The sequence below is a fragment of the Gadus morhua genome, chromosome 9 (genome assembly GCF_902167405.1).
Source record: "Gadus morhua chromosome 9, gadMor3.0, whole genome shotgun sequence".
Classification (NCBI taxonomy): Eukaryota; Metazoa; Chordata; class Actinopteri; order Gadiformes; family Gadidae; genus Gadus; species Gadus morhua.
The window spans coordinates 2,411,397-2,426,396 of NC_044056.1; the positions used below are offsets into that span (position 1 = coordinate 2,411,397).

Here is a 15,000-nt window from a genome sequence, read left to right on the forward strand (position 1 = left end):
TGTTGATAACATGCTCTCTCTTAGATCCTGATATATAGTGGAATTGCGTTGTTGTTTTCCATCTAAAATAGCTGCAAGGTTTTTTTCTTCGATGAGAGCAAGGAAAAGTTTGACCTCTTCAGCGGTCCACACGTAGCCTATCTATTATTCACATTGGCCATCTGTTCCATGGACGTATTTAAAGGATACATTGTACATATTTAAAATTCGAAATTCTTCGCAACCTTTATATCACAGATACTCTATGGTCTACCATATAACCGCGTATTCGGATTACAGTTGTAATGCATTTTCCACAAACAAAGACATCCTATGTCATATATTTTATATTGACGCTACAAGTTGATGTCGGCAGGGTTGCTATGGCTGGTCGTTATGCGGAAATCGGAAAGTCGATGGTGACTTGTGTCAGAGCCATGGACATAGCAAGGTCAGAGCCCGTCTCATATTAGACATTTCTCTGCTTGCGTGGACTTGGGACCGTTAAATATCCCAGGATGCATTTCGCATTCCTGTTTTAAAAATATCAGTGTGTAAGCTATAAAATAGGCTATATAGGAACATTTTAAAAGTATAGCAAAGATGGAGGCCTATTCAACATATTTACATAGGGTTTTGTTTTCCATAATACGTCGCTGATGGAGGAAACCCATCGCAACGGAAATCCCGGTCGGATCCATCTGATCGTGTGTGTGTGTGTGTGTGTGTGTGTGTGTGTGTGCGTGTGTGCGCGTGTGTGTGTCTTTCTATTCTATTCTCGGTCGTTCGTAATTCTTATATCAATAGCCTACTCTCCAATAATATAATAATAGAATAGACTGATTCTTTATATGTAGGGTACAGCTGGCTTGCCGTGTGAATACGCATAACTTTTCTCTCTCTTTCGTGTATCGTCTTCATATGTCCAACTTCGTGTCGTGTAGCCACTCCCTCGTCTCAGGTCCCACTTGGAAGAGGCCCTCCTCTGAGGGTGGTCTATGCATAACTTTTCATTTATATTTATTCAAAATATTGACATACTATTTTAAAACTAAAGAGGCTGGTGTTTTGTTTTAAATCATTTGTTTATATTGTTCAGTAGTTATATGCCTACATGAGGCCGTAGCACAGTTAACAGACGAGCTGAGCTGGTGACGTCATCGAGTACTTGAAGTCCGGACTTGCCAAGTACGAACTTCCAAGTCCGAGAGTCCGTAGTTCGCGTACTTGGAATTGAGAAACGGCCTGCGTGTCATCTCATTAGCATCTGTACTTTGGCCACGGCACACCTCTCCCAAATGTGCCGTGGCCAAGGGGCTGTTCCGTGCTGGAATGCGGATGGCGTGGTCACACTAGCCAAACGTTCTAGACTTTAGTATGCAAATGAGCTCGGGCACGGGACCGTGGCCCTAGTGTAAGTGGCCCTAGACGATTTTATGCGAATATTGGTGTTTCCATCACCGTTTACTGATTCGATACTTAAAAATGTGCATAAAATCAGGGGGATAGAAACGCAGCTTATGGAATAAAAAAGCTTAAGGAAAACGATTCAAGTCTAGTGTGATTAAACAATTCCTCGACTTTTATCTAATCTATCATCATTTAATAAAAAGCCTATACATTTTTACTACAGTCTTTGCTACAAAATACAAGTTTGCGTTGCAAGGAGCAACGACAGGTCATGGCAACGGGAATGTGTCACAATCAGAACAGGTTAACTCAAATGAATCACGTAAAGCTCCATGACTTCTTCATAAAGTGATACCTGTCGCTAAGCTCCGCCCTTAGAACGCAAATGAGCCAATGACATTCCCGCCATAACTAAACTCGGACATCGGCTCGGACAACTCAATGGAAAACCATCAGTGCCAACAGAATAAACACACACACACACGCACACGCACACGCACACACACGCACACACACACAGCCCGGCAGCAAGTTTATTTTTTGCAGGGTGGTAGCGGGAAGCTTGTGAATATTCATGAGGGAACTCATCCCTCATTGGCTGGGACTTGGCTCGCTGGGACTTTGTCAGAGGGCTTGTGAAAACAGAGGGCTTGTGAAAATCACGAACGCAAATAAATGAAACGTTGCTATAAATCAACACAAATCATTGTATCAATAGTGTGACACATAATACAGTAGTTGTTTTTAGACGAGTTAGCAATACGAGCTAACGTTTGTTTTGGCACTTACAGAAAGGTAGCTATAGAGTTGCCGTGTAGTAGGTGGATTGATAGGTGAAAATCAATATTAAAATTCATGTATGAGAAAATATTCTATGGATAGGCCAACAGATTTGATGGCCCTTCTTTCTATAATGTAATTGGTAGTGGGGCGTTGCAGAATCACTATGAACAAATATCAGAAATCATACGGTTTATTCTTATCCATCTACACCTAACCTCCAGCAGCTCCATCTCCTCAAAGTTGACATGGGTCTGGCAAATGTTGCAAGCTTTAATAAATCCTGCCATTATGCTCACCGCTTCTAGATGGAATGGAATCTTAATGGAAATATCAAGACATGGATAAACAATTAGAAAAGAAAAACTTGGAAACAATCACCAGCTGCCGAAAGCACTGCGATGCGCTATACATAACGTTATAAAATATAATAAATACAAAAAGGATTTACTACAGTAGCCCCTGTGACACATAACAGTTTCACAGGGGCTTTTAGACGAGTGAGCTAACGTTTGTACTTACAGAAAGGTAGCTATAGAGTTGCCGTGTAGTAGGTGGGTATCATGTGTCACATTATTCGTGTTGATTTATAGCAACGTTTAGTTCATTTGCGTTCGTGATTTTCTCACAAGCCCTCTGACAAAGTCCCAGCGAGCCAAGTCCCAGCCAACAAGTCCCGCCAAGTCCCAGCCAATCAGGGATGAGTTCCCTCATGAATATTCACGAGCTTCCCGCTACCACCCTGCAAAAAGAAAATTCGCGTCCCGGCACCATCCCGCGACATAAATACAGGAAGTTAACATGGACTAGCCCATAACGCGGGGGAACTCCGGTCAGTGAATGAATGACAAGTACGTACAGACTATTGATAATTATCATGGGTTATTGGTATGGCTTGATTACTATTCTACGGGCTTGATGAATGTTCTTGACAGGGAATACAGAAAAAGATATACAGCATCTAGGCAAATGTCCATCCGATGTTTCGGTAGTCTTTCGGCTTGGTTTCACTTTGGTTTCACCTTCAAAACAACAAACCAAAAAATACGAGTGTGAGACAGCCACAACTCATAGTGGTCCAAGCTCACATCGACATTGTGCCTGACGTCTCATGATTTGCTAGTGCTCTGTACCTCCGTGTGAGCCATTTTAAAGGCTTTTCTGTATGTTTGTGCAGTCTTAATATCAGATGTCGTCAGTCAGCCGCCAAGCCGAGAAGCTTGGTGACGATGTCCTGCAGGACTGGAAGCAGATTGGACGCGGAGGCTTTGGGGCGGTGTACTGCGCCAGGCAAAAGGACTGGCGTTTTGATGTGGCTATCAAGATGCTGTACACAAATGATAGGTACTGCATTTTGCATTTTTTAATGCAAAATACCATCGTGCATGGGAACATGCTCTGCCGAGTGGTAAAGCGTGTGCAACATAGGCCTGATACATCTTTGACTAACTAATTAGCAAGTTTGTCATGGATCTAATGGGATTTGGTTCAGCGATTTTTATTTTTATTTTAAATGATGCATCTTCTCCTCCTTCCACATCCAGTGACCAGCTTTGGAAGGAGGCCCAAGCCATGACCAGGGCCTGCAGCCCATTTGTGCTGACGGTCTTCGGAGTTTACCGGGGGATTCCTCCGGGAAGTAGCAGACACGAGTGTGAGGGCATCGTCACTGAATACATGAAGAGGGGTACCTTGGCGTCCCTCCTGGAGAGGCTGGCGGGCCCCCCTCCTTGGCCCCTGGCCTTCCGTCTGGCCCAACAGCTGGCCCTAGGTATGAACTTCCTGCACACGCTGAGTCCCCCCCTCCTGCACAGGGACTTGAAGCCCAGCAACGTGCTGCTGGACGACCACCTCGACGCCAAGGTGAGGCAAATGTGATCACCTCAACGCCAAGGTGAGGCAAATGCCCAGAGGTGGCCCGCTTTGGGACGCTCGTCAGTGGACTGTTTGTCCCTTTTTCATGCCTTTTGTTTTCTGGGTCCAGCTTGCAGACTTTGGTCTGTCCAGGGTGTCAAACAGCCATTGGAACAGCAGTGGAACGACCACAGAAGACCAAGCAGGCACACTGGTCTTCACACCCCCTGAGGCTTTTGATCTGTCCTACAAGCCTGTCCGCTCCTACGACATCTACAGGTTCATTCTTGATGCTTTCCACGTAGCTAGAATTGAACCCTTTTCATAATGTTTGACCTTTGTGAGAACTTTTCTTTTCTCTTTCAGCTATGGGATAGTTATCTGGTCCATTTTCACTGGTAAAAAACCCTATTCAGGTGATATGATATTTCACAATTCATATATTTTTATATTTGTCAATTCTTCATTCATATTTCAGACAAGACTAAAGTATTTTTTTCATAGCCAGCTGAAAGTTGTAAAGTGAATCCAATGGATCTAGATATGCATTGTTATGTCTACATATCTTAGCATTCACAAGTCATTCATTGCATCTGTTATTCTCTTATGATATAATATGTGATATGTATTATTTATTTTTTAAACACTGCCTTCGTACAGGCGCTATGACCAGTCTGGTTCATCTACGAGTACCTCTCGGAGATAGACCTCCCACTGATGAAGTGGATCATTCTCAAGCAGACGGGTTGAGTGATCTGGTGACGCTCATGGAGAGATGTTGGGACCGTGATCCGGATAAAAGACCGTCCTTTGGAGGTGACTACTGGTAGCAGTTACGTGCTACTTTGATCTCAAAGGTTTAAAGGTTGTTGATTGTGAAACAGCAGCGATTATTAAAAGGTATAATATCTAATGTTTCCATATTTAAGAAACTATCATTTTATATTTTGTTGAGTTGTATACTTTCCTTAAACCAAAGGGTAGATTTCATTTGTTGTCCGTCATTGCCCCTTTTCCCCTTACTTCCAGTGAAACACAGAAAAACAGTAATGCAGTAGAGATCTGCTTTATTGATATAATATTATGCAACTCCAAATTGCCTTAACCCTTGTCTAACCCTATATTTCGAGGCTATTTCCTAAGAATGAATTGACATAACGTGTATAAAACTTGAATACATTATCTTATGTGTTAGCATGATGAGTCAGGTTACAGATTTCAGTGTTTCCCCCAGCACTGTATGGTCAAGGCCGCCGCCTTAACAACAAAAGGGCCCTGCCTTGACTACTAATGTATAAATAACACAACAATAGTCGTGCCATAAAGTTTTTTAATGGCACGCCAAACAGACAACAACTATTGTTTTGATTGAGAGCCCTAGAGGCAGAAATCTTACAGTAAACCTTTAAAAAGTTCCAGTAATCAAGCTCTATTTGCTGGTGTTTTAGATTGCCTTGAAGTGACCGCAGGGGTCGTTCCCAGGGATGAGGGGGCGATTCGCCGGGCTGTGGATCAGGTTTTGTCAAAGCTGGTGTGTAGGTTTGGGAAAGTTGTTAAAACAAGCATCAAACAAGGTTGCTGGTGTATCGTCATTAATCTTAACTTGTATTTGTCTCAATAACAATGTCCCGCTATCTAAAGGACTCAGAAATGGTGCCCTCTTGTGATATAGCTCACTGCCATTCGACCATGAAAGAAGATTTACACAAAAAGGTAAAAAACTATTATATTACTACTGACTTTTGTCCCAACTATGTTGCTCCGATCAGATCATCAGATCAGAGTAGTGTGGAGGGTGAAGCTATGACAAATTAAAATCAGCCACTGATTCTGTCGGAGCAATTATTCTCTGAGATTCTTTCCAAGTACGAATATTCTGGTAGCTTTAATCTATCTATCGATCTACTTCCAACAGGGTCCTGTTGATGGAGTCAAATTAACGAAACCTTTAAGCATTGAAGAAAAAGGTCAGTGTTTTACATTTTCACCATATTCATACCATGATACCGACACCAAATATGCATCAAGACGAATTATATTCATGAATAAAATGTTTTTTTTTAATATATCCGATAACAGCGAAGTTTGTGGATAATCACAGAGCAAACCTCATTCAAAAAGTATCTATGGTGATGGCCATAACAGAACGTCTTGGGGAAATGGTTCACCCTGAGACATACTCCAACATTCAAGCTAAGAAGACAAACCAGGATAAGCTCCGGGTGCTATATTCAACCCTTCAATCAGGAGGGTTGAGGGTTAAAGCAGCCTTCTACGATGCACTTGAAACCCATGAGCCAGATCTGCTAGCAGATTTGGCTAGCAGATTGGGCTAGCAGATCAAAGCTCCCTGAAGTGATCACCAAGGTGTTTAGTCTGTCATATGACTCGGCACAGAAACAGCCACTTGCCGGTGAGACATCCCAAGACCGCACCCGCTTGTTTAAAACTCATCCTAACGATAGCCTCGTGGGGCTTTATAGGACTCTACAGGTTCAAAAGAGACGTCATCGTGCTGGAGCTTGACTCTTCACAGTACCGACCAGTGGTGGATGGATTTATGAACCGCTTAAAGCGTAAATAGATGGCCGGTTTCAGAAGCAGAGAGCCCATGAGAAAGTGATGAAAGATATCCAAGGATCATTTACCAATGTACAAGGGTTAAATTAAGTGACCCTCCAAGACACAAGACACTTACTTTACTTGAGTTAGTATATTTGTATCAACTTTCTATTCCTAGGATTTTTTTACGTTAATTCCAAATACATTTACAGTGGACTCTTCTTCATACTTTTTAGCTGTGCTAACAGGGAATTTTTTACTCTACTAATGTTAACGCTAGCAGTAGTTGCTTAGGTAGATGCAATTCAGAGGATCCATAGTTCCCATTTACCGTTCATGAGTTGACTAGAATTTCAATTTGCTGTAAATATTCATCTTAATTGCAAGATTTTACCCGTAATAATAATGATTTATTTATATACTATTATAACTACGCTATTAGAAAAACTTGCAATACAAAAATGTATATTGTGTGTGTATTTTTCAAGTTGTTTATGAAAAGGCAGTGTGATCACCATAACAATTGCCATTATGATTAATGTTGTGTATTCTAACATAAATTGTGAGAACATAATCCAGAGTTTGAATTCTTCATTCTCAGAATTCAGATTTTAAACCCAGAGCTCAAAAAAGTTAACATGTGGTCCGAATCCTTGAACACGCAAAAACATCCTTACCGTACATCTGACTTAATCGATCAGCGTGTGGGTCCCGTTCTGTATGTTGCAGAGTGCCTCCTACTGAACTTTCCCTTCTTTAGCCTCTGAGAGTGTGTTCTTTATTCTAAGAATTCTGTCTTTAAAGCCCATGTTTCAATTTGAAGACCCCTGTGATGAACTTGTAGGTAAATAATGTAGGAACTCGATTTGCGTGAAAGAAACTCAGAACGAATAAAGACAGAAATTAACATTTGTCCCTAATCCTCTGCCATAGGAGTGGGCGTATTTCAAGTAATTCTACAGCATTGCGGAAGTAAAATATGAAGTCTTGTTTGTATTTTTTAAATAAACTAAATAGAATCTAGTTAATTTTTTTCTTCTATTGGACTCTGGCTAACGTTCCAGCATATTATTACGGTTGCAGTAATGCAGCTTAATGCTAGATGTCAACCGTGATTAAACAAAATAATAAGCAGAAGATGTCTTCTCTATGCGACGACTTCTGAAAACAACCACAACAACAACACGAATGGGGCAGCCCTCTGTAATTAACGGCATAATGGATTGGTTTGTTCTATCCGTTGTTATCCTTTCTACAAGATGCTCGGCTTTGCAGCCGAATTTTATAGTTATTTTCGCGGACGACTTGGGTTTCGGTGACCTAGGCTGCTATGGGCATCCTTCTTCACTTACTCCAAATATTGATCGTCTAGCAGCTAACGGACTCCGTTTCACAGACTTCTACACTACATGTCCTGTTTGCAGTCCATCCAGGTATAGTCTAGCTAATATACGTGTGTGTGTGTGTGTGTGTGTGTGTGTACGCCTACTTACGCTTTCTCTTCCATTGTAGCCCACAGTCTTTGTTTTCAATCATATATTAAAACCTCCACAGGACATTTTTACATTAATCCACCACCATTCTATTCAGCTCTAGACACACCCCAGGAAACAAAATATGCATTCTGACAGTCTGTATTTTGCTGCACCTAAAATAGACCTCAACTAACATCCTATAACCCTAATTTCCTCATGCCAAGAGCATCGTTACTGACAGGCCGGTACCAGACCCGCTCAGGAATATATCCAGGAGTGCTTTATCCTGGGTCCAGAGGCGGGTTGCCCCTGAACGAGACCACCATTGCGGAGTTGCTGAAGCCACTGGGCTATGCAACTGCTGCTGTGGGGAAATGGCACTTGGGAGTGGGCCCTGGTGGAATGTACCTCCCCACCCACCAGGGGTTTGACCAGTACCTTGGCATTCCCTACTCTCATGACATGGTCAGTAATCCTGTTTTGTGATCTTGCACCTAGGTATGTGTAATGTTTCCAGCACCATTCAATGGTTTTGCAGAGTTTGACAGCTCAAGCACACATTAACAGCACCCTACTGGCAATCCAGCTAGCCCGCTGTGTAGCAAGTTTGATCCCTGATTTAGATAGTTAGATAGTTATCTCTGGTTTGTCGAGCCTGAGTGAAATCACTGTTAGGTGATGGCATCATTGTAATCAATTGAATCAACAGATCAGTAACACAACAACTCCAGTCAATTATCAATGGCATACATTTTGTATGTGTAGTATTATGTTCTCTCTCTTTCTCTCTCTCTCTCTGGATGGATGGATTGATGGATGGATGGATGGATGGATGGATGGATGGATGGATGGATGGATGGATGGATGGATATGTTATTTTTCTTATGAATTGTTTCTATTTATTAAGTTGCTAACAAGGTTGTTATCCATGTCCCTTCAGGGGCCCTGTTGGAACCTGACGTGCTTCCCACCAGATGTGAAATGCTTTGGATTATGTGACGTTGGCACCGTAGCCGTCCCACTGATGCTTCAGGATGTGATCAAGAAACAGCCTGTCAACTTCCTGACTCTGGAGAATTCGTACAGTCAGTTTATGTCAAACTTCATTTTCAATTCAGCATCGAGGAGCAAACCCTTCTTCCTCTACTATCCATCCCATGTAAGTTATTACAAGATACATGTTTTTTGAGTTGGTTTATATACACTCAGTGACAATATAAAAAAATGGAGAACTCGGTCTAGTCTTTCTGGACAGTCTTGAAGAGACGGGTTGGATTAATTATTTGGATTAATTCAGTCTTGAAGAGAGGGGTTGGATTTATTCGGAAGAAGTCTAGCTTACCCTTGCTGGTGTCTCCCAATTGCCTACCCTAGATTGAAATGTTAATCGAAATGTGATCATTGTGTTAAATTCTTCTCTAACTATTAACATTTTCACCCAACTAGCACACACACTACCCCCAGTATGCGGGGCCCAAGGCGGCCGGGGCCTCTCTCAGGGGTCCGTTCGGAGACGCTCTGTTGGAGTTTGACAGCACGATAGGCGACATCCTGGACGCCCTAGAGCAGATGCAGATCATCAACAATACCTTTATATTCTTTACGGCTGACAATGGGTAAGTCAGGTTCATTTAAAGAAAAGTATCCGTCTGAATGGGCTTCACAGGGACTTTTCCATCAAATACTTTAAAACAACAAGAATAGAACATATTTATCTGCCTTTAATCAAACCTTAAATGATCTCCCATTAACTTGTGGCCTGAGGATCTCGGCCAGCATGAACTCGGGCTGAGTTGGTGCTTTCAGCAAGCTACCCTCTGGGCTGATAAAACATTGCATGCTGGGAAATATCTAAAGAAATATCTACTAGGCCTGCACGATTCGGGGGAAAAATATTAATCACGTTTTTTTAGCTTAGAATTGACATCACGATCCTCCTTTTTTAATCCTTTGAGTAATCCTTTTTTTCTCACGAAATGTAATTTTTGAAAAAAATGGCAGTACCAAACATCGTTTTTGGCACCTCTAGCACGTTGCGTTTCACATGGCCCTTTATAACTCATTAAAGTGCAGTATCAAAAACGGATAGATTTATTTTGTACGTATAGCAGCACATTGTCTTGTAATTGCTGGCATTTTGTAACTACTGAACCAACTCCACACACCTGTAAACGAAGGCTTCGCTGTCTTCACGTTCCCCGTTTGGTCGTGGTTCACGGGGCCTAACCGCGTGCCGCTGCCTGTCCCCCAGGCCGGAGCTGATGCGGATGTCCCGCGGAGGCAACGCGGGTCCGCTGAAGTGTGGGAAGGGCACCACCTTTGAAGGGGGCATGAGGGAGCCCGCCATCGCCTTCTGGCCGGGCGTCATAGCACCAGGTCTGGACGGGAGGGAGCTACCACCTCCCTCCGACGTTAGCATCAGGACTAAGTAGATCCACCTAGCCCGCACTTGGACCGCTTTCTCGGTGACATCAAGGCATCAGCGCCAGCTTAGAAACCAAACTAAAACCAGAAGATGTAATCTTGGCCTTGTCCAGTTATGTTTGAGAGCTTATAGTTAGGGGTGTCGATAACAAGATTGTTGGAAACAAAGAGAAAGGTACTGGCTTGGCCAGCTCTTTTTATTTGTATAATATATCAGTTTTATTTTTATTCGATTGATTATGTTATTGAAATCTCAGTGTCGATCAGTATAGATCACATTATCAACAGCTGTAAAGTCAGAGCGCCTTAACCACATTGAAGACATTGTTAGAGTTCTCTAACCTTGCGTTGGCCCCAGGTGTGACCCACGAGCTGGCCAGCACCCTGGACCTGCTGCCCACCATCGCAAGGCTCTCGGGGGCCAGCCTCCCCCAGGTGCAGCTGGATGGGGTGGATATGACCGACCTGATGCTGACACGCGGGAAGGTAAGTGGGGTCAGCTTCCATCTCAATTCAAGATCAGTTTGAGCAGAGGGGTCGGCTTAGAGCAGTTGTCTCGTAACCGAAAGGTTGCTAGTTCGATCCCCAGCTCCTCCTAGCTGAGTGTTGATGTGTCCCTGAGCAAGACACTTAACCCTGACTGCTCCTGACGAGCTGGCTGTCGCCTTGCGTGGTTGACTCTGCCGTCGGTGTGTCAATGTGTGTATTAACCGATGTAAGTCGCGTTGGATAAAAGCATCTGCTAAATGCCCTAATTGTAATTGTAATTGTGTCTCATCTTTGTCTAGAGTAAGAGGGGCACGATGATGTTCTACCCCACAGATCCCAGTGAGAAAACCAGCATATTCGCTCTCCGGCTTGGCAAATACAAGGCCCATTTCTACACACGGGGTATGTATGTTTCCTGGTTAAGGCAGGAAACACGCCTCACTGCAAAGCAACCAGAATGGTCGAACCTTCAAGGGTTATTTTTCCCCAGGGGAAAGGTTCTGGAATTGAACCCCAATTGTCTTGGCCTGAATTTAGGAGTTCTTGACTTACCTAAACATATCCAGCAGTGACGCAGCCCTGTCACTGGATAACTCGTACCACTGCAGTCAGCCATGCAAAACATTAGAATTAGAATTTGTTTTAATTAAAAAGGGCACATCATAGGGGCTGCACCCCCCTCAATTGTAAAATTTATCATAATTGTTGTTGGAGAAATATTGTGGGAATATTGTGGGAAAATTCAGAGAGCATTAAATCGTTCTGCTATTGGAGAATGAAAAACGCACGTTGATACTGATGGAGGCATTAGCTCATGAATGGCTTCAGGAAAAAGACAACGAAACATGCGACTAAATAATGGAAAGTAGCCCACATATTTTGAACAGAAACAACAGTTTTATGAAACCAAGACAATGGGATTCAAATTGTAGACTGAAAACTGTACTTTTCTTTGTACCAATTGCAAAAAAATTGTGTTGTTCCTGCTCCAGGTGCCACACACAGTTCGACAGGCCCGGACCCGGACTGTCAGTTTGCCTCTGCGCTGAAGGCTCACGACCCCCCCCTGGTCTTTGACCTGGAGTCGGACCCCTCGGAGAACTACCCCCTGTCCCTGGACACGGAGCCTGCTCTACACGGCCTGCTGGACAAGATCCTTGAGGCCAAAGCTAAGTTTGAAGCCTCCATGGTGTTTGGTGAGAGCCAGGTAGGAAGAGGCTCAGACCCCGCTCTAGCGCCCTGCTGTGCCCCTCTGTGTCAACCTAAACCCAGCTGCTGCCAATGTTGATGCATTGGCAAGACTGACCCCAAGATTGACTTGAACTCCGGATTTCCTTGCTTTCGCCTAGAGCAGGGGTTCCAAACTACTGAATTGTCACCAAGTCCCAGATAGAAGGGCTTTTTAACTCTGTTTGAATGTGAAATCTTATAGTAACCTGTTTTGTGATGTGCCTCGAATATGTTTTGCTCATCATTGTTCAAAGAATGCATAATTTTCCCTTCTGTTAAATGGCTCACGAATGTATTCAGCAATGCACTTTTTGTTTTGCAATGTTAAAATAAAGGACAAATAATTTGGACATCAAGCATATATTTTATTCATTAGAACCAAACCCATGACATGGCAATGTGTTTTTTGTCATTTTTTTAACTTTCAATTTTACAAGTCCTTGTTTTTTTTAAAGATACAAGATGGGATATGTTTGTTCTGTCACATACTGATTTTCCGCAGGTATACAGTGAAGAATTTGTGTACATGTAATAAAGTCAAATGTTTGGTATAACTGTTATTGTAATGTGGGTCTTAGAGAGGTTATGCCAGTGTTTCTCAGAGGCTAGCTTACATAGCTATGTAACACAACAGTGCCACTCAGCTGCACTGTGAAACATAAAAAGAAACTCGAAACAAAGAGGTTCAGATCAGAGAAGAGGCGTGTGTTCCGAGCTTGACAGCGCTAGCTATAATTGGCAGAATGCAATCATGGTTATCCTAAAGCAGCTCTCTAACAGCACATTGTTCAGTATTTATGTGGTCATGTTATACAATAGAGATTTGGAATTACCAGGTACTGAAAACACAGCCCTTGTGACGGACACTGTATTAATAAATGCTGCATGGACACATGACACTGAACTCAAATGATTGCAGATCACATACGTTTTCATATTTGTCTTTCTCTTGCACTTCCTTTTTTTGTTGCTTTTCCAATTTTTCTAAATTATTTTCTAAGTAATGTACATATTTATTTCAATAACATAGTTAACATAAATGACACAGCACTATCTTTTCGATTCACTATCCATATGTACATAATCTAACTGACACATGTAAATAACACATAACGCCAACTCCTTCTCGCCGGTCCAACTGTCTCAGCTAATCTTTCTTAAAATGGTCACAGAGGGCAACAATGGCTTGGAATTTGAGTCCAACAGAACATGTTTATCTATTGACTATAACTTTAATGAACCCATGACATTCCTGTTAGCAGGCACAATGCATTGGACCTAGTTCAATACGAATTAGCCACCCCAAATCATTGATTTGTGTGTATTGCATACAACAATGAATGAGGGGTAGACAACGATTATGTTAAAAGGAACAAACTCACTCACATCCAATAAATAATCACCTTTTGGGGGTATGGCATCACATTATAAGTCTTAAAAACCATCACACTTGGACTACTACACACATGGCCCTCCACTAGTGGAGCTGGTAGGCCTACAGTCTTGCTGAACAAGTCGATCGCATGTGCTCTGTAGAAGAGTCCGACATGGTCAGTGGTAATATGGCTTCCATATGTATTTATTTTACCTGAACGTCACAATGAATTGCGCAACACATGGTCTCTGGCCTATGGATTACTGAGTCTACCAAACATTGCAATTCTCAGCAAAGTTTCCCATGATGAAAAAAGTCAACTTTGCCTGCCAAAGTAAGCACAGTTTGAGCGGGTGTGTGATTCATGGGCTTGAAAGCAATTGATCAAACATAGCAGAACAGGACGAAACAAAGGAGTAGCCGTCGAAGGATTGAGGATTTGATCATTTGCTTCCAGTTTGAAGTCGACGGCCTGACTGGGTTTCCAGTATGATTCACTTACAGGTGAAAGGATAAAGACAGTTGTCATTTCATTTATCATAACGGGTTAGAGTCTGCTTTTCTTAACAATGCTAATGTTTAGCGTAACAGCCTCTGTTCATACAACGGATGACAACCGCAGTGGCCGCTAAATACTTCTTGTTTGTTATATCATGACGTCTCAAATCCTTCGGCTACGCTTTACGCCATTTATAATAATATCTCTCCCTCCACCCTTCCCTTCTCTTCCTATTTGTTACGAGTGATACCTGCATAACCAATGGTTCTACCTTCTATACATATATTTACAACATACACGAGATGTCATATGCACACAAAACCTCAGACAAAAGACAGCTCACTGTATTTCCCTCCACATTGCTCCAATGTCACCACGAGTAGAAATCAAACTAGCAGTTCTTCAGTATTGAACAATTACATATTTACAGTTCACCAACTGCCAACGAATCAATCCTACACCATTTTGTGGAGATGATTTCTGTTTGTCTGTCTTTTGCGTTTTGTGAGTGTAGGATTGGCCGTGTCTGTGCATTAAACCTACTTAACATGCACAGAGAGATGAAACAGCCTTAGTAGGTTACATTACTCGTATGTTGTTTCCAAATGGAAGGTAAATCTACAAATTAAAAAGGTGCTCAGATTCTTCGTTTCATATAATAGAAAAGGATGAGAGAAACAAGCAATCCATCCGTCAAGATGATGGAAAATAAACAGATGAGTATATGTGCGTAATCAGTCCAGTGGTCTTGCATACTGTAGAAATCAAATGAACCTTCCCAGGTTTGCGGAGGAGGGCGGGGGGGGGGGGGGGGGGGTGGCGGTATTTTACAGTGAGGATTATATCCAGTGAAGCGCGGTAAGGGGGATGCTGTGGTACACCGGCCTACTCCAGGTAGATGTCCTCTGTGGGGCAGGCATACT

At 42.6% G+C, this 15,000-nt stretch overlaps 4 protein-coding genes across 7 annotated transcripts in view; 2 read left to right on the forward strand and 2 right to left on the reverse strand.

Annotated features, from left to right (window-relative positions):
- The window catches only part of LOC115551353 (receptor-interacting serine/threonine-protein kinase 3), a 7,681-nt gene extending 522 nt beyond the window's left edge, over positions 1-7,159 (forward strand). The window contains exons 1-10 of one of the 2 annotated variants that reach the window (XM_030367055.1): positions 2,828-3,020; positions 3,347-3,513; positions 3,714-4,032; positions 4,154-4,302; positions 4,390-4,439; positions 4,684-4,839; positions 5,472-5,554; positions 5,665-5,736; positions 5,939-5,990; positions 6,103-7,159. In XM_030367055.1, coding sequence (XP_030222915.1) covers positions 3,359-3,513; positions 3,714-4,032; positions 4,154-4,302; positions 4,390-4,439; positions 4,684-4,839; positions 5,472-5,554; positions 5,665-5,736; positions 5,939-5,990; positions 6,103-6,359 — 1,293 coding nt within the window. In that variant the 5' untranslated portion in view covers positions 2,828-3,020; positions 3,347-3,358 and the 3' untranslated portion in view covers positions 6,360-7,159. Of the gene's footprint in view, positions 1-2,827; positions 3,021-3,346; positions 3,514-3,713; positions 4,033-4,153; positions 4,303-4,389; positions 4,440-4,683; positions 4,840-5,471; positions 5,555-5,664; positions 5,737-5,938; positions 5,991-6,102 lie in introns of those variants that run through there. The other variant, XM_030367054.1, reaches the window with a different exon arrangement.
- frmd4a (FERM domain containing 4A) overlaps positions 1-8,858 on the reverse strand; it is a gene marked incomplete in the record, with an annotated part of 59,358 nt that extends 50,500 nt beyond the window's left edge. Inside the window, 1 exon segment of the mRNA XM_030367021.1 lies at positions 8,844-8,858.
- Positions 7,553-12,754, forward strand: arsa (arylsulfatase A). 2 transcript variants are annotated; one of them, XM_030367040.1, is made up of 8 exons: positions 7,553-8,018; positions 8,285-8,525; positions 9,001-9,219; positions 9,507-9,676; positions 10,312-10,436; positions 10,843-10,970; positions 11,273-11,375; positions 11,966-12,754. In XM_030367040.1, exons 1-8 carry the CDS (start codon positions 7,735-7,737, stop codon positions 12,259-12,261), a joined length of 1,566 nt encoding a protein of 521 aa, XP_030222900.1. In that variant the 5' UTR covers positions 7,553-7,734; the 3' UTR covers positions 12,262-12,754. The 2 variants fall into 2 exon arrangements, with proteins under 2 accessions (XP_030222900.1, XP_030222901.1); XM_030367041.1 differs by lacking the exon at positions 8,285-8,525 and having other exon boundaries at positions 7,794-8,018.
- Positions 12,554-15,000, reverse strand: part of mapk8ip2 (mitogen-activated protein kinase 8 interacting protein 2) — a 29,750-nt gene continuing 27,303 nt past the window's right edge. For both annotated transcript variants that reach the window (XM_030367020.1, XM_030367019.1), the window contains exon 14: positions 12,554-15,000. This exon is cut by the window's right edge and continues 35 nt beyond it. In XM_030367020.1, coding sequence (XP_030222880.1) covers positions 14,963-15,000 — 38 coding nt within the window. In that variant the 3' untranslated portion in view covers positions 12,554-14,962.